General features: G+C 37.8%; 8 protein-coding genes across 11 annotated transcripts; 4 read left to right on the forward strand and 4 right to left on the reverse strand.

Annotated features, from left to right (window-relative positions):
• Positions 1-57: 57 nt before the first annotated feature.
• Positions 58-3,372, forward strand: LOC117785663 (retinol dehydrogenase 13-like). 4 transcript variants are annotated; one of them, XM_034623814.1, is made up of 5 exons: positions 58-152; positions 2,173-2,436; positions 2,494-2,653; positions 2,709-2,968; positions 3,029-3,372. In XM_034623814.1, the coding sequence occupies exons 1-5, from the start codon at positions 73-75 to the stop codon at positions 3,249-3,251; spliced, it is 987 nt and encodes a 328-aa protein (XP_034479705.1). In that variant the 5' UTR covers positions 58-72; the 3' UTR covers positions 3,252-3,372. The 4 variants fall into 4 exon arrangements, with proteins under 4 accessions (XP_034479705.1, XP_034479706.1, XP_034479703.1 ...); XM_034623815.1 differs by lacking the exons at positions 2,173-2,436; positions 2,494-2,653; positions 2,709-2,968; positions 3,029-3,372 and adding exons at positions 616-879; positions 935-1,091; positions 1,149-1,408; positions 1,468-1,884; XM_034623812.1 differs by lacking the exons at positions 58-152; positions 2,173-2,436; positions 2,494-2,653; positions 2,709-2,968; positions 3,029-3,372 and adding exons at positions 410-565; positions 616-879; positions 935-1,091; positions 1,149-1,408; positions 1,468-1,884.
• An 81-nt stretch (positions 3,373-3,453) lies between these two features.
• LOC117785664 (retinol dehydrogenase 12-like) lies at positions 3,454-4,858 on the forward strand. The gene is made up of 5 exons (XM_034623816.1): positions 3,454-3,606; positions 3,675-3,938; positions 3,997-4,153; positions 4,211-4,470; positions 4,538-4,858. Exons 1-5 carry the CDS (start codon positions 3,527-3,529, stop codon positions 4,752-4,754), a joined length of 978 nt encoding a protein of 325 aa, XP_034479707.1. The 5' UTR covers positions 3,454-3,526; the 3' UTR covers positions 4,755-4,858.
• Positions 4,859-5,286: 428 nt separating this feature from the next.
• LOC117784160 (retinol dehydrogenase 12-like) lies at positions 5,287-6,741 on the forward strand. Its single transcript, XM_034621818.1, has 5 exons — positions 5,287-5,450; positions 5,511-5,774; positions 5,845-6,001; positions 6,056-6,315; positions 6,369-6,741. Exons 1-5 carry the CDS (start codon positions 5,371-5,373, stop codon positions 6,595-6,597), a joined length of 990 nt encoding a protein of 329 aa, XP_034477709.1. The 5' UTR covers positions 5,287-5,370; the 3' UTR covers positions 6,598-6,741.
• Positions 6,594-8,389, reverse strand: LOC117784159 (dynactin subunit 4). The gene has a single exon (XM_034621817.1). It carries the CDS (start codon positions 8,311-8,313, stop codon positions 6,787-6,789), a length of 1,527 nt encoding a protein of 508 aa, XP_034477708.1. The 5' UTR covers positions 8,314-8,389; the 3' UTR covers positions 6,594-6,786.
• An 836-nt stretch (positions 8,390-9,225) lies between these two features.
• Positions 9,226-9,788, reverse strand: LOC117784407. Its single transcript, XM_034622137.1, has 2 exons — positions 9,691-9,788; positions 9,226-9,625 (listed from the first exon to the last, which is right to left on the reverse strand). The coding sequence occupies exons 1-2, from the start codon at positions 9,700-9,702 to the stop codon at positions 9,227-9,229; spliced, it is 411 nt and encodes a 136-aa protein (XP_034478028.1). The 5' UTR covers positions 9,703-9,788; the 3' UTR covers position 9,226.
• Positions 9,789-12,021: 2,233 nt separating this feature from the next.
• Positions 12,022-12,694, reverse strand: LOC117783898 (39S ribosomal protein L52, mitochondrial). The gene is made up of 3 exons (XM_034621464.1): positions 12,564-12,694; positions 12,346-12,494; positions 12,022-12,287 (listed from the first exon to the last, which is right to left on the reverse strand). The coding sequence occupies exons 1-3, from the start codon at positions 12,610-12,612 to the stop codon at positions 12,102-12,104; spliced, it is 384 nt and encodes a 127-aa protein (XP_034477355.1). The 5' UTR covers positions 12,613-12,694; the 3' UTR covers positions 12,022-12,101.
• A 304-nt stretch (positions 12,695-12,998) lies between these two features.
• On the forward strand, positions 12,999-13,972 carry LOC117784693 (respirasome Complex Assembly Factor 1). The gene is made up of 3 exons (XM_034622497.1): positions 12,999-13,230; positions 13,293-13,396; positions 13,471-13,972. Exons 1-3 carry the CDS (start codon positions 13,120-13,122, stop codon positions 13,664-13,666), a joined length of 411 nt encoding a protein of 136 aa, XP_034478388.1. The 5' UTR covers positions 12,999-13,119; the 3' UTR covers positions 13,667-13,972.
• Positions 13,969-14,941, reverse strand: LOC117784692 (probable U2 small nuclear ribonucleoprotein A'). The gene has a single exon (XM_034622496.1). The coding sequence runs from the start codon at positions 14,810-14,812 to the stop codon at positions 14,027-14,029; it is 786 nt and encodes a 261-aa protein (XP_034478387.1). The 5' UTR covers positions 14,813-14,941; the 3' UTR covers positions 13,969-14,026.
• Positions 14,942-16,299: the final 1,358 nt, after the last annotated feature.

Below are 16,299 nucleotides of genomic sequence, written 5' to 3' on the forward strand. Positions count from 1 at the left end.
TTGCACTCATACAAAGGAACCACAGCTTAATAAAATTTAGCTTTTTATGTTATTGCTCAAATCGCGCTCAAAATGTGCATGATTATCGATTGTATTTTGGGTAGGCTTTTAGATTGGCCTCTTGTGTTTGGATTGGCGGCTTATGTTTTAAAGTAAGTTTATAAATTAAATGTAGAAGTCAGGTAAGCAACCCTGGCTGTAATGCCCAGTAAAAATTATGCATAAAGAGTATACACAATTTTTAGTTCATACAAATTAATAACTAACATTTAAATAAACAAATGGTATAATTTACAAAAAACTTTTACACAATTAAATAATGCCCTGATAACTTGAATACTTTCGATACAATTTTAAATGTGACGAATTCAAGTTTATATAAATACTACAGGGTATTTTTGATACGAACACTCTGAACTATTGCGCTTGTTGCTGCGCATTGTTGGGAATTCTCGTGTTTAATTATTTCAAAGTGCATAATGACGTTATTCGCGTTTCTAAAAAGCCGGCCAATATTTTGGTTAAGTGTTGCAGGCACCACAGTGGGCGGAGGATGTTTCTTAAAGTAAGTAAAAAATATGGGTATAAAAACATGATAAATATTTGTGCTTGAAGAGACCTTATGCAAGGTGGCCAGTTCACCAAGAATACGGATGAAACGTGCAAAGTTGTGATTGTGACCGGTTCTAATACCGGAATTGGCAAGGAAACTGTGCGGGAACTGGCCCGACGAGGAGCCACTGTTTATATGGCCTGTCGGGATATGAAAAAGTGTGAGGAGGCACGAGAGGAGATTGTCCTGGAGACTAAAAACAAATACGTCTATTGCCGTGAATGCGATTTGGCTTCCATGGATTCCATACGAAACTTTGTATCCACGTAAGTTGCTGTTTTAAGTCAACTTAACTATAATAACATACGATCCTTATACCAGCTTCAATCGGGAACAGAAGAAACTGGACATACTCATCAATAATGCTGGTGTCATGCGTTGTCCACGATCTCTAACCAAAGATGGCTTCGAAATGCAATTGGGCGTCAATCACTTGGGTCACTTTCTACTCACCAATTTATTGCTAGACGTGCTAAAGGTTTAAAAAAGAGATTATTGACTATATGTATTAACTGACAATTTCCCATTATTATAGAAAACGAGACCCAGTAGAATCGTCGTTGTGTCCAGTTTAGCACACACGCGAGGGGAAATCAACACAGGAGACTTGAACAGCGAACTTGCCTATGACGAGGGCAAGGCTTACAGTCAGAGCAAACTGGCCAATATATTATTCACACGCGAATTGGCCAAACGCTTGGAGGGAAGTCGAGTGACTGTTAATGCCTTACATCCTGGAATTGTTGACACGGAGCTCTTTAGACACATGGGATTTTTCACAAATTTTTTTGCCGGGTTTGTTCCATCTTACAGTAGTAAACAAAGCTCCAATATATAATCATCTTTTGTTGCAGTGTATTTGTTAGGCCTTTGTTTTGGCCATTTGTGAAGACACCCAAAAGTGGAGCACAAACTAGTTTGTATGTTGCCCTCGATCCGGAATTGGAAACCGTAACAGGACAATACTTTAGCGATTGCCAAATAGCGGATGTAGCACCCGCTGCCAGAGATGCGCACATTGGCAAATGGCTTTGGGCTGTGAGCGAGAAATGGACTCAATCAGAGATACTGCAGTTGAAATAGATATTAATATTTCTATAGACACTGCAAGTAGTAGATGTAACAACTCATTAATTAAAGTAATACGAGAAAAAACACCTATTACTTAAGTGCTTTTATTTTGTATTTACGCTCTTTTTTAAAAAAGCTGGCTACATTTATTTTTTAGTCCGTTATTTGTACATACCAAATAAATATCGATAACTTTTCAATCGTCTTTTTAATCATTAGTTTGTTCTGGTTCTTTCTCACTGTTGTTGTTTTGTCATCGTGATGCGTTACTTTTATGCACTTATTGTAGATTAATTAGCATTATTGTCTTTAAATAAGTTGTTAAACCCGCAACAGCTTTAAAATGTGTACTTTTATTAATTTTCTATTGTGTCCTTGTATTGCGGGGCCAGCTGTCCTCTTCGGTGCACTTTATTTTCTTAAGTAAACAAGTGATGAAATACTAAACAAATAGCTGAACAATTTGTAATTTAAAATTTATATTTAAGGCAATACATGCAGGGTGGCAAGTTCGAAAAGAAAACTGATGAAACGGGTAAGGTTGTGATTGTAACCGGTTCGAATACGGGCATTGGCAAGGAGACAGTTTTGGAACTGGCCAGACGCGGAGCCACTGTTTATATGGCCTGTCGGGATAAGAAGAGAGCGGAGGAAGCTCGGCTGGAAATTATTAAGGAAACTAAGAATCAAAACATTTTCTTCCTTGAACTAGACTTGTCCTCCCTAGAATCCATTCGCAAGTTTGTTGCTGCGTGAGTAATCCGTTAATTATTACAAAATCCCATATTTACTGACATTTTTTAAATCAGATTCAAAGGATCCAAGGAGAATAAACTTCATATACTTATTAACAATGCAGGCGTAATGCGTTGTCCTCGAATGTTGACCAAGGATGGATTCGAGATGCAGCTGGGAGTTAACCATATGGGACACTTTTTGTTAACTATGTTGCTGCTTGATATGCTAAAAGTAACTCTATTTTTATAACAATCTGAAATTCCTATTAACTCAACTTTCCTTACAGAAATCTGCGCCCAGTCGTATTGTTAACGTTTCCAGCCGGGCACATACCCGTGGTGAAATTAATATTGACGACTTGAACAGCGAGAAGTCCTATCATGAGGGTTCGGCCTACAGTCAGAGCAAATTGGCCAACGTTTTATTTACTCGCGAATTAGCTCGAAGATTAGAGGGAACCGGAGTGACGGTCAATTCTTTACATCCAGGCGTAGTTGCAACAGAGCTTGGTAGACACATGAAGATACTGAACAACTTATTTGGACGGTTTGTTATAGTAATAAATGGTTTTTCTTCGATATAACTTAGAATTTAAATTTTTTTTAGGCTCGTTCTAAGGACCATGTTGTGGCCATTTTTGAAGACACCTAAGAGTGGTGCTCAAACCACATTGTATGCAGCTCTCGATCCTGACTTGAATGGCGTCACTGGATTGTACTTTAGTGACTGCAAACCGATAAAAGTTGCACCTGCTGCGACCGATGACAAAATGGCCAAACTCTTGTGGGAGGAGAGTGAGAAGTGGACCCGCTTTTCAACAACGAATTAATATTATATAAAAGCATTACGTTAACTTTTTTTAAAATATTGAATTCGAGAATGTACTGTGTAAAATATCTATATGTACATCAAATTCTAGTAACAGTTAATTGTATATTAGTATTCATTCCCTATATTAAAGTTTTAAAAATGTTTGTCACGATGACGTAGTTTTCTATGAGTCGAATTTTAGCAGCTGAATTTGCTTATAAGGCAGGCAGCGCGTCGTAATTCGAACAGTCTTCGTTTACACTCGGAATAGTCAACAGCTCAACAAGCCCTACAATGTGCTCGTTAATTAATTGTTTGTTGTGTCCCGCGGTCGTTTGGCCAGCTTTAATCGCAGTCGCAGCTTACTTTATCAGGAAAGAAAAATATGAAATCATCTACATATACATATCTAACTTTGTACATACATATATTTACAAATTAGGCAATACATGCAAGGTGGCAAATTCGATAAGGAAACTGATGAGACTGGAAAGGTTGTGATCGTTACCGGATCAAATACGGGCATTGGCAAGGAGACGGTACTGGAACTGGCCAGACGAGGAGCCACTGTTTATATGGCCTGTAGGGATAAGAAGAGAACGGAGGAAGCTCGTCTGGAAATTATTAGGGAAACCAACAATCAAAATATTTACTTCAGGGAACTTGACTTGGCTTCCCTAGACTCGATTCGAAAGTTTGCTGCTGAGTGAGTGTTAATTCAATTATTACAAATTCCCATGCTAACTATTAGTGCATTCAATTAGTTTCAAGAATGAGCAGTACAAACTTCACATACTCATCAACAATGCTGGAATAATGCATTGCCCTCGAATGTCGACAAAGGATGGATTTGAAATGCAGCTGGGAGTTAATCATATGGGACACTTTTTGCTAACCAATTTGTTGCTCGACTTGCTAAAGGTAATAAAATCTTAAGCCTAAAATTTTATATCATTATAAATTTCAATTTCATTGTAGAAATCAGCTCCCAGTCGAATTGTCAACGTTTCCAGCTTGGCTCACACAATGGGCAAGATGAACTTTGACGACTTGAACAGTGATAAATCCTACAATTCGTACAGTGCATATAGTCAGAGTAAATTGGCGAATGTTTTGTTTACTCGCGAGTTGGCTAAACGCTTGGAGGGAACTGGAGTTACTGTTAACGCCCTACATCCCGGCACTGTTCAAACAGATCTTTTGAGACATTACAAATTTTTCGAAACAACAATTGGACGGTTCGTACTATTAAGCAAATGCTGTTAATAAGTATCTGTAATTACTACGAGTTTATTTTTCTTGCAGATTGATGGTCAAAGGTTTCCAGTGGCTTCTTTTCAAAACAACCAAGAATGGAGCTCAAACCACTTTATATGCAGCTCTTGATCCTGACTTGAATGGTGTTACTGGATTGTACTTCAGCGACTGCAAACTAAAAGATGTCTCAAAAGCTGCGAAAGATGAAAAGTCGGCAAAACTGTTATGGGATGAGAGCGAAAAATGGACCCAGTACAAAAAGTAGTATTATTTAATAGAGCTTCTCTTTAAAAAACAATTATGTAACCTGCACATTATGACACAATATTTATATTTATGTACTTCATTAAAATTCGCATAACTTAACAACTTTTAATGAGTGATTATAAATTCGTTATCATTCTTAGATAATATTAACAAACAGTTTACACCGCAGTCGGTTATCTTTTTTATTTATAGGTATGTATTTACTGGAAATATTAAACAGCTCCAATAGCTGAAATATTCTCACAGTGAATAAACTTGTCCCGTGATACTCACGATTTTTTTCCCAGATAAGATATCGCTAACAAAAACCATATAACCCTATAGATGAATGAAAGATGACTTGCAATATTGGCTAAGATCATTCTGAAAGTGAAAGTCTTCTAAAGATTTGTGAAATTGAATAGAATATGGAACTCAGAACAGCCCAGTTGTTAGTCTATACTGATAAAAGTATACATTTTTATTTAATCGTAATTTATTCGACCACTTTCCGAAGCGTTAACGATATGCGCCTTTGTGATTTTCCACAATTATCAGTTAAAAGAGTGCAGGCCGTGCTCACTTTTGGTCAGTTGAACTTAATACTCGAAATAGAGAGCACCTACAAAATAATAATGCTTACGATTTGTGATTGCCTACTAAACCCATTGGTAGTTTGGCCGGCACTAATCGGCCTGGCTATTTACCTTATCAGGTAACCTACAATTCGTAACTATCTTTTAAATAACTATCTCATATACAGTCTATAATTCAGAGACTATATGCAAGGTGGTCAGTTCAAAAAGCAAACTGATGAAACCGGTAAGATTGTGATTGTGACCGGTTCGAATACGGGTATTGGCAAGGAGACAGTTCTGGAATTGGCAAAAAGAGGAGCTACAGTTTATATGGCATGTCGAGATGAAAGCAGAGCGGAAAAAGCGCGACAAGAAATTATAAAAGAAACGAACAACAACAATGTTTTCTTTCGGGAATTAGACTTGGCATCTCTGGAATCTATTCGTAAATTTGTAGAAGGGTGAGTCACGCTAATCAAATTCATTACTATATCATGACAATAATAATTACACTTATATAACATGAACTAGCTTTAAAAAGGAACAAGATAAGCTGCACATTCTCATTAATAATGCGGGTATCTTTCGAGGACCTCGACGACTTACCAAGGATGGTTTCGAGATGCAAATGGGCGTCAATCACATGGGTCACTTTTTGCTTACCAGCTTGTTGATTGATCTGCTAAAGGTAAAACAATTCTATCTAAATTAAATACATATCTTAAAAGCAGTTTATTTACAGAAATCTGCTCCTAGTCGCATAGTAAACGTTTCCAGTATATCGCACAAAATGGCTACATTAAAAATTGATGACTTGAATAGCGAGAAGTCCTACAACGAGACCATTGCATATTCTCAGAGCAAGTTGGCTAACGTAATGTTTACGCGGGAGTTGGCTAAACGCTTGAAAGGAACCGGCGTGACCGTGACAGCTTTACATCCCGGCGTAGTGGACACGGAAATCTTTAGAAGCTCGGCAATTTTACAGTCCAATATAGTGCAGTAAGTGTCAATGGATTTTCGTTTTTCAAAGAATAATTTATTTATAATTACAGGTATTTCATCAAGCCACTTATGTGGCCTTTTATCAAGACTCCAAAGAATGGTGCACAGACCACTTTATATGCAGCCTTAGATCCCGCCTTGGAGGGCATAACTGGAGAGTACTTCAGCGACTGCAAGCCAAAAAAAGTGTCTGAAGCTGCCACCGATGAGAAAGCGTCCAGAATGCTTTGGCAGGAGAGCGAGAAGTGGACAAAAGCGCCAAAAATCCCATCACATTAGATCGTATGATTTTATTATGATATACATAGAATGGGATGCAGTTTGGCCAGTGCAAAGCGTAATACTAATCGCTCGACAAGCATTTGCTTAAATTAGTAACATAAATACATTTTGTTTAGCATTATTAAAGCGGGTTAATATCGATTTGTGTTGACTCTATATACTCTCTCTTTGTCTCGACTCAACATGCTAGTTGGCAATGTCGCCCGCATCAATGAAGATCCTGGAGTAGAGTGCATGTGTGGTCGGCTCCTTCTTGTCAGGAGTGTTGGTGACGGTGTTAACGTATGTGTACTGCATATAGAAGCCCAGAGTAACATCACTGCCAGGCTGCAGCTCTGATGATGGGCTGAACTGCAGTCGCAGTAAGACCTTGTTGCCCTTGCGCCAAACAATGAACTTGGGCTCCTCGATTGGCGCCTGCACGTCCTCGTCGAACTCCTTGGAATCATCGCGTTGGTTCAGCACAAATTCACTCTCTAGCGGCACAATTGTTGCATTGGTCAGCTCACGTACTTCACGCTTCACTTCTCTAGTGGAATTCTGGCGTGCCAAGTTTACGCCAGAGGCTTTAAGCAGAGGGGAAGAGGTAACAGCTTCCTCCTTAATTCTGCATGCCTGCTGAAAGGCATCCGCATTGATTTGTGCATCCTTGGGCGGTGCATCCAGTATACTTATTGTCATGTCATACATGGTGGGATTGGTGAACTTCAGCAATATGGCATTGCTCTGGCCAGGCTGCAGTGGCTGCTCACAACGCACCATGACAACCTCTGGGACATGGTAGCTGGCAAAGAGCTGAATGCGATACTTGATGGATGTTGGGTGATATTCCGGCTTGATGAGATTGTGCTCGCATTGGCGGCAACGCAACGATCGCTTGATCCACAAGGAACGTCGCTGTGGATATAGATTGCTCACTTCCGTTGGCTGATCAGCTGGCTGGCTGTGTCTTTGTGCTATTGTCGTTATGTTGCGCAGATTTATCGGCTGCGTGAAAATGTCCTCCGGCAGAGGATCCACCTCTGCGGTGGCCTCAGCGGGTGTGATGTTGATAGGCTTCGATTTGGGTACACTCTTCTCGGTCCATCCGATTTGACGACGTATCAGGGAGACGGTCAGACCCGTGCGATCGGTCAGACTGGGAAACTTGTGCTGCTTGGGCGCCTTGCGGCGCATGAACTCCTGTTTCTCCTGCTTCTCCTGCAGCACCACCGACTGGTAGTACTCCAGAAGGGTGTTGAAACGCACCTGGTACAGGCACTCGTTGTCCGGCCAGGTGCCTGTTGCCACTCCCTGATCAGGTATGCCAACGTCACGCGTCGTCCAACGGCACGACAGACACGATAAGTAATACATTTTCTTTGTTGTAGGCAAGGCCGAGGGCTTTGAACTGGGCGTGACGTCCGCTCCGCTTTCCCCCTCCTTGGGTTCCTCGGTTTTGCGCACAACTGGAACAGTGGTGGCCCGGGCGGACAGCGTGTGCTGGCAGCAAGGACAATCGAAGCAGTTGGCGCAACAGTTCTTTTTGTGTCGGGCTTCAGAAGAGGGAATATTCTCCAGGCAATTAGAACAAAAGTGTGACTCAATCTCATGGCAAACGCAGAAACCACATCGCAGTTTCGGACAGTGGCGACAGAAGAATAGTTTATTGATCGGATTTAGAATGCCACAAGAGCACGCGTACTTAACAGGACTCGGTTGCATAAAACTCATTTTTTTAAAAAGAAACTAACTGCACTTTTCAGCGGCCTTATTTGCAAATGCTTTTTCCTCTTCTGCTAAAATGACGACAGCTAAGCTGCCAGCTGTCTAGGGATGTCGAAATATCATTGGCTTATCGATACATCGATAGATATTTTTTGTGATGATATATTATTGGGCGATATTTTTTCGGGCGATAATATCAATATCGGTATAATTTTGCGATATATTGTACGAAATTTTAGCCGTTACTTTTGCCGTTGCCGAAATTATACTTTGGCAAAATGGATAATGAAAGCGAGTTACCGTAAGTTTTATTCTTTCTTTCCTGACTTTCTTCGTTCTTTTACGAAGACGCTTAATGTGGAACTGGAAGTTAATTTCATAAAACTAATATTATCTAATGGATGGCCTTGTAAAGTCGTCAACTATTAATTTGGTTGATTTGCTCAGAGTTTTGTAATCATACTTATAGAATAGTTTTCACTTTCTTGCTGTTTTTTTGAACATTTTTTTCCTGTTATTTAAACGGTTTTTAGTCATGCCGTAGTTTTTTTTTTACTTTGCTTTAGCTTTTGGACAGCTAAGTTAAGTGGTCAATTAACAAGTTGATGCCAAATTTAAAGTAAGTATTTAAATAGTGTGATTATTATGCTGCTTTACATGAAAAGCCATCTGAATAAACATGATATCATTTCCTGCTTCATAATATATAAAAACTACTATTTTAGTTTAAGTTTTTAGATATTCAAAATTAAAGTCGTAAGTATAGTTAATTTATATTTATTGTTTATGTATATAATACAATTAAGTAAATAAGATAAGGTACTTGTTTTTGTAGCAATAACAATACTAAAACTAGCATTAAATATAGAATAGCTAACATCACCTTCAGTCTGAGCTCTCGTGTTCCTCTAGTTTCACTTTAGCCAAAGAAGTTGGGCACAAAGAGCTTCTTGCGCTTTGTACGTGTTCTTCTGTAGCGTGCAACTGGAGCGATTCTGTATCCGTCGGACAGCACATCGTCACTGTAAGGAGTCAGACTACGTTGGCTGGAGGCACTGCTGCTGGGTACTGGGGCAATGTAACCGTTATCCACATAGTAATAACCCGTGTCCAGCTTATCCAGATGATCACCTGTCAGGGGCTTGCCATAAGTTAAGGTATACGAATTTCCACTTCCGCTGTCGTAGCTTCTGTGATGATAGTTGGGATCGTAACTGTTTTCATAACTATCCAGATCGTAGTATGTGGGCGTGGCGTCGATCTGTGCTAATTTGCAGATGAAGATGCTGAGCAGCAGGCTCATTCGGGTATAAAATTGCTGGTTATAGAAAAACTTCAATAAATATTTATTTTCCCTTAAGTTGCGGATTTAACAGTGCCTACCAAAAGCTCCATTTTAATTTCCGTTAAGTATCCTTTTTCTGAGAGTGTTTATAATGTTTTTATTTAAGGTCTGTGTGTGCTTGAGGCGTTGTCTGAGCGCGTTCTGTTAAGCTGTAAAGAATTCTACCCTTTTATACGAAAATGTGCGTTGATTCACACCCTATTGTGAAAATACGTTCTTGTTTTCATTTTGGCAAATCCGACGTCTCGATCTCATCTCCAGCTATGACGCAATTATTGAACGGGCCTCATCTCAAACTTTAAAGCTGCCGATTCAGTTTTATTTGAGTGTCTGGTTCCTGCGCATGCCCAACTCTATTCATGTCATGATTCACTTTGTTTTAAGGTTCTAATTGCCGCATTGGTGCCGCGTGCTTGGTTCTAGTTTGATTTGGAAAACTTTTAACAATGCGGAAAGATTTGGCGAAATGAAATTATTTAGTTATTGTCTTTGTTTTTATTTTATATTTGCTATCATTCCACACCTTTTATATAATTTTATGCTGTTGTTGTAACTTTAGCTGGATATGACGTTTAAACAAGCTTTGTACCTGGAACGTAACTTGCGGTTTAGAATGATAATTTAATTACTTAGCAGACAGCACCGTAAATCTATATATAGTAGACAATGTAAGCTAAATTTAAATAAATATTAGCATGGAATTGGTATCTAATAATAGATAACATATAAAAACCCCAATAAATCCATTACAAAAATTAAAGTCAAGCTAAAAATTATTACAAAAATAAATATCTTATATAGACGGTATTAAATCGTTAGTACAGATAATAACAATAATAATAACAAATAATAATAATGATAGTACAAATTCCTTGTTAAATTATTGATAAGTCGTCTCTACAAAAAGTGAAACTTGTATTAAAAAGAAATGGGAAACAAATTAAAAGATAATTATATTTTTTTATTATATAATTAATGTGATTAAATTCATATAAATAAATACTGACTTGCTAATTAAATAAGGCGCAGCTGGCATAAAAATAAATACACGTAAACAACAACAATCAACATATTGGTTGATGATGTTTTCAACAATTTCTTTTCGTAATATTCCATGTGCAAAAGCAAATATTTTGGCATCAACAATTAGAGTGTGAAAAATTGCAACAAAAGCGAACAAACAACAACACTTACTATAAATACATAATTTAAAATAAATAGATAAAATGAAATGGAGTGCAATGTAAGGTATACAAATATTAAGTATACGCATGGTATGCAGATGTTTTAATAAACTGTGTTTGCATACAAACTCAAATTGGTTTTGGGGCTGGTCAACGACATTATTAGTTATCACGTTTTACATACACGTTTCATCAACTCCAGCTGATAAATGCACCTAAATGGAGATAAATACTTGTATAATCTGGGCCTTATTCCAATTCTTTAGCATGTTGTGCAAAAAATCGTACCTTGTATCTAATTAATTGCAATGGGAACGAAACTTTGTGATTTACGTTCGTCTATATTCTGTACTCTTTCCTTAAACTGTTGCACAGTTCATCTAGGTTCAGTAAAGAGTTTCGGCCCCATGTGTGAAAGTAAATAAGTAAATAATAATAATACTAAATACGCCAATATTTTATTATAGCACTTATAGGTTAAATTCATTGTGGAATGTGGAAAATTTTATGTCTGCCACCTGGTATAACAAAAAAAAGCTGTTAACACTGTTTATAGGTGCAAGATCTTTCAGTGCTTTCATATTAGGAAGAAAAGATTAACCCTCTTAAGCTAGCTTCTCATTATGGTAGCCTGATATCAAAATTCTGAACCCATTCTCATATTTCGAATGGCAAACATTTGCATGGCGTGCAAAATATTTCACGTCTAATTGATAATTACAATATGCTCGAGCGGCAAGCAAACAAGAGAAGCTGAGCAAATGCCAAGCTGGTAATTAACAAGACCAATAAACATTTAAAAACCCCTTTTGTTTTTACAGAGCACGATTCATGCTTATCTCTAGTTGGTTGGATTGCGCAGGACGGCAAAGGGAGGTTTTGACATAAATATTGTTACTTTGCATACAGATCAACACGTTGATTTCCTTATTTACAAAATTGGTACAACTTGTTCAAATTGGGGCAGTTGCGGTATACGTGATTTTTGACAGGAATTTGCTTTCTGCTGTCAACTATTAGTAATTATTTTTGAATTTGATGAGGTGAATAAGGTGACTAATAAATATTTTAAATGCCAACTGCGTAGATTGTTAACTAATTGCTAAGACTGGTTTCGCCTTGAAGTGCGTCACAACATATTTGTCAATCACATTATAACCTGATGCTGGCAATCAAACAACGATATGAATATGAGAACAATCAATATAATTGTGATTTTATAACACTACAATTTAATTAACAATTAGGCGAAACGCTGTAATGTGTTATTTCTTTTTTAACAATAGGTGTCCCTTTGGTTTCAATTTGTTTTGCATGATGCGTTGCTTTTCGGCCTGAGCTTCAGATTTCAGACGCTCGTGCCGTTGCTTTGCAAATTCCAGTTCGCTGCTTAGCTCCACAATTTTGGCAGCAGTCTCTTGCTGCTTTATCAAGCGTTTCTTCTGGTTAGACTACAATGTAAAATATTTGTAATTTACGTAGTTTACAATTATTTTAATCAATACTTACACCCAGCGGCGTCGTCCTTCCATCAAGGAACGTATAGTCGGGCAGATTGGTGAGTGGACCAAACGCATTTGGATTCTCAGGGAGTCCCTTGGCCGCACGCCATTTCTGGTCAATGGCCCGAACGGCGGTGAGTGCGACATGTCGCTGTGCTGTAAATTAACAAAAAAAACACTCGAGTTGAATGAAATATTAATCGGCGATAGAAGTACAATATTTACCAGTAACCAAGCTTGAAATTGTTATGCAAAGTTTGCTAATTTGAAACATATTTTTCTTTTGTTTTTGCCGAAAACTAAAAACGCTCACATAATAAAAAAAATAGAGTTGGGGGAGGTTGACGTTGCCAGGTGTCTCAAATGTTGCCACCATGTTAAATTTTCCAATCTGGCGATATGTACCATTTTGGGTCAATTGTCAATTGGTAAAATTTGAATTAACATTTTTCCACCTTTTTTTTTGACAATTTTTTAATTTTGAAGCTAAAATTTTTTTAATTTATTGCAGAATACCTATATTTAAATTTAACGCTAGATTTCGATTTCAATGCTGGGAACTGATTCTGCTCATCGATAAATGAAATGACTAATCAAATATCAGATGGACGATAAGAACCGGGGTCGCATCCCTGACTCAGCTGTTTAAAGCTTAAAAATTTATCGATATCACCTGTAACTTTTTATCGGCATAGCCAACTTTACTGATAGTGAAAAATTATTAATTAATTAATTAAACGAGTTGAAAATTAAATTTGTAATAGAACGAATCACACAAAAAATGGCCACCAAGACGAACACTATTGAACGCAACTCAAACGGAACTGCCAAGTCAACATCTCTGCGAGAAATTTGTGCGCGGGCCTTGACAAAATCGGAATGGGAAGACAAGGTGAGAGAGGAATGAAACCAGCGTGTGTCTTTTTTATTACATTTACAAATGTTTATTTGTAGGATGAGTTTCTGGACGTGATTTATTGGTCGCGTCAGGTGTTTGGCATTCTACTCGGCATCATCTGGGGCATTGTGCCGCTCAAAGGTTTTCTGGGCCTCGTGCTGTAAGTAGGAGCTGCAACTAAATATAGAACGTGGTACAGCTTCTCCTATTCATTCTCTTTATGATAATTTTCAGATTTGCCGGCATCAGCTGTGGCGTTGTCTATTTGTATGCCATCAACTTTCAGAATGTGGATGAGGATGCCTACGGCGGAGCATGGGAATTGGTGAAGGAGGGATTTATGACATCGTTTGCCGGCTTTTTAGTGACGTGGATAATCTTCTATACCGGCCTGCATTACGATACGATAATGGCGGCAAAGGCCTCATAATACTAGCCATATCCGGAGTTGGAGATTTGCACTGCAAGAGAAGCAATAATAATTGATTCCAGAGTCCAAACGAATGCTATTCCCGCAATATCCATTTGCAGCGCCAAAGCATACCATTAACCGCCTAATTTTTTGTCCGTGTAGATTGTTAAACTTTTAGACAATTACGATAACGATGTATGCATTTGATTTAATTATTTACAATAATCACCGGTTGTATTTGCGAATTTGCGATTTTTCTGTGAAAAATACAAATCAGCAACCTGTTGAAAATTAAGATCTATAAAGTGCAAAAGAATATATTCATTCATTTTCAGTTTTATTAAAATATTGTTCTACACTTATAAGGTAGTCGACGTTCTAGTATTCCATTGCCACGGCCGGAGTGGCTTCACCGTTGTGTCCGTTTTGGGTTAACTCGTGCTGGAATTTATCGGGCAGTTGACCACTCTGTAATATCTGTGACAGTCTTTCCACTTCCGCCAAGGAGCTTGCGCGCTTGATGGCTTCCCGTATGCGCTGCATATCCTCCGGATTGGCAAAGCGTCCTCCATCTGTGGCTGCTTTGCCGTTTGTTGCCTCAGCCGCCAGAGCCGCAGCCGCACTTAACTTGGACTTTTTGGTCACCTCCTTGAGCATCTCCTTGCCCTGCTTGGAGCGGAAGAATTCCTGTGCCGCCTGTCTGTCTTTTTGCTTGATCTTTCGGAAATCCAGCAATCGCAACTGTGGAAACTTGTAAGCCATGTACTCTCGGTAGTTTTGCTTTGTCGACACCGGATTGATGAGCAGACATATTGTCTCAAGTTTCTTGAATCCTGTAAGCGGCTCCAAGTCACTCAGTTCCTGCAGATTATTGCCTGTTAATATAATGGAGTTCAGATTCGGCACCACTTCCTCCAGACCGTCACTGATGCGCAAGATGCGATTGTTGTTCAACAGTAAGCACTTCAATCGCGGCAAGTGAGGTAGATTGTCCAGTTTACGCAAATCATTATCCGACAAATCAATCGTGTCGAACTGATCCAATGTGGCACCCAAATTTTCGATTTGTGGAATCTTGTAGCCGCGCAAATCCAGTTCCCGTTCACGGCATGGGTTTATATATTGCATGGATTGGTTTATCAACTCGGGCGTTAGCTTCACCATCTCGACAGGGCGGGATTTAAGTTAACTATTATATTTATTTGTAAATGCAGCTGCGTTGTTTTTATTTTTCACTTAATTCCTCCACAAAAATACAGTCAAAGCCGACGCGAGTTGTTGCCACTGTTGTCAACTTAACGTTTTTGTAGCTAGCTCTAGCTATTTTTCAGAGTTCGTTTGCTAGAAAAATTTCAAAATTGCTGTTTGCTGGAAATCTGAATATTTTTCATATTATATTCAGAAACGTTTTGCTATTAATATTTCTGGTAAAACTGTGCAAAAGTCCCACAATAACAAATTTAACAGAATTTAACAGAAACAGCTATTGTTCCCCCTAAAAACTTCGCAGCACTGGTGTGGAAGGCTGCCACCCGGTCCAAGTGCTGCCACCCTCCACAAAAATACAGCCAAAGCCGACGCGAATACTGCTGCCAACTTTATAGAGGAAAAATAGCGGTTGCATTGCTGCCAACTTGTTTTAATAATCATGTCGCAATAAAAAACGGGTTGACATATATAGCTGAATATAAATTTTTAAAATAATCATATTTCCGGATAGTAGCAATTTTAGATTTTTTCTAGCAATCGAACTTTGACAGCAGTATCGAGAATACCCATAAAGATATCGATTACAACGATTACATATAAGCATCGATACTTTAACATACCAGTGCTAAAAAGCGGCCAAGCGATTTATCGAGATTTTAAAAATTAAAAGTCAATTTTAATATATTTGAATTGATTTTAATTTGAATTTCAATACATTACAATAAAGTTTAAAGTGCTTAACTTTAATGAACACGTTATAATTATTCGTTTTGTTGTCCTTGAATTGAATGGCAAGCTACATGTTTGAGCCAACTATGGGGGAATCGTTAACACTCTAAAATTGATGTGTGAAGTGGTTTGTGGTTCGGTGGTGGTGGTGGACTGGGTCAAATATTTGTTAATAAACATTGTTGTATCAAACGTGCAAACTACTGGTGTTCATTTCTAATATAATAATTTGTTGTCAGTTTACAAGTCAAGTGTAGTTTTACTGTAATTTTTTAAATGCATTCTTAGTAATTGTTTGATTTTGTCTAGTTGCTTAGAGTAAATTGTTAACTTTTTGAAAATTAAACGAAATGATAAAAACACTTTGATTCGCTCAAAAGGTAAACAGATTGTCAGCTTATATATCAAGTAAAATAATAATAAGAAAAAAATAACCATAAATACACATATATTTGGAAGCAGTTATAAAAAATATCTTTATATTTCATTTAAATTTGTTTATTTAATTTGTTTAGGCCATTAAAGTAGTTTTTTTTTTATGTACGCAATTGATTTACATAAGTATAATTATAATATTCATTGCGTTCACTTCGATAGTTTCTTTGATTTTTTTTATTTTTTCAATAGATAAATTGAAAAATAGATTTATTTTGTTGTATATAATTGGCACTTAACTCATTTAAAATACATAAAAATATAGTACACAAAAACGT

This window comes from Drosophila innubila (assembly GCF_004354385.1).
Source record: "Drosophila innubila isolate TH190305 chromosome 2R unlocalized genomic scaffold, UK_Dinn_1.0 1_C_2R, whole genome shotgun sequence".
Lineage (NCBI taxonomy): Eukaryota > Metazoa > Arthropoda > Insecta > Diptera > Drosophilidae > Drosophila > Drosophila innubila.

Coding starts and splice junctions, on each gene's coding strand:
- LOC117785663 (XM_034623812.1), top strand. CDS start 480: ATGACGTTATTCGCGTTTCTAAAAAGCCGGCCAATATTTTGGTTAAGT. Junction 566..615: donor GGCGGAGGATGTTTCTTAAA/GTAAGTAAAAAA, acceptor TTGTGCTTGAAG/AGACCTTATGCAAGGTGGCC. Junction 1,409..1,467: donor TTCACAAATTTTTTTGCCGG/GTTTGTTCCATC, acceptor CTTTTGTTGCAG/TGTATTTGTTAGGCCTTTGT.
- LOC117785664 (XM_034623816.1), top strand. CDS start 3,527: ATGTGCTCGTTAATTAATTGTTTGTTGTGTCCCGCGGTCGTTTGGCCA. Junction 3,607..3,674: donor GTCGCAGCTTACTTTATCAG/GAAAGAAAAATA, acceptor TTTACAAATTAG/GCAATACATGCAAGGTGGCA. Junction 3,939..3,996: donor ATTCGAAAGTTTGCTGCTGA/GTGAGTGTTAAT, acceptor GCATTCAATTAG/TTTCAAGAATGAGCAGTACA.
- LOC117784160 (XM_034621818.1), top strand. CDS start 5,371: ATGCTTACGATTTGTGATTGCCTACTAAACCCATTGGTAGTTTGGCCG. Junction 5,775..5,844: donor ATTCGTAAATTTGTAGAAGG/GTGAGTCACGCT, acceptor AACATGAACTAG/CTTTAAAAAGGAACAAGATA. Junction 6,002..6,055: donor TGTTGATTGATCTGCTAAAG/GTAAAACAATTC, acceptor GTTTATTTACAG/AAATCTGCTCCTAGTCGCAT.
- LOC117784159 (XM_034621817.1), bottom strand. CDS start 8,313: ATGAGTTTTATGCAACCGAGTCCTGTTAAGTACGCGTGCTCTTGTGGC.
- LOC117783898 (XM_034621464.1), bottom strand. CDS start 12,612: ATGTTTCAAATTAGCAAACTTTGCATAACAATTTCAAGCTTGGTTACT. Junction 12,495..12,563: donor AATTTCAAGCTTGGTTACTG/GTAAATATTGTA, acceptor GTTAATTTACAG/CACAGCGACATGTCGCACTC. Junction 12,288..12,345: donor GAAGGACGACGCCGCTGGGT/GTAAGTATTGAT, acceptor TTTACATTGTAG/TCTAACCAGAAGAAACGCTT.
- LOC117784693 (XM_034622497.1), top strand. CDS start 13,120: ATGGCCACCAAGACGAACACTATTGAACGCAACTCAAACGGAACTGCC. Junction 13,231..13,292: donor AATCGGAATGGGAAGACAAG/GTGAGAGAGGAA, acceptor GTTTATTTGTAG/GATGAGTTTCTGGACGTGAT. Junction 13,397..13,470: donor GGTTTTCTGGGCCTCGTGCT/GTAAGTAGGAGC, acceptor GATAATTTTCAG/ATTTGCCGGCATCAGCTGTG.
- LOC117784692 (XM_034622496.1), bottom strand. CDS start 14,812: ATGGTGAAGCTAACGCCCGAGTTGATAAACCAATCCATGCAATATATA.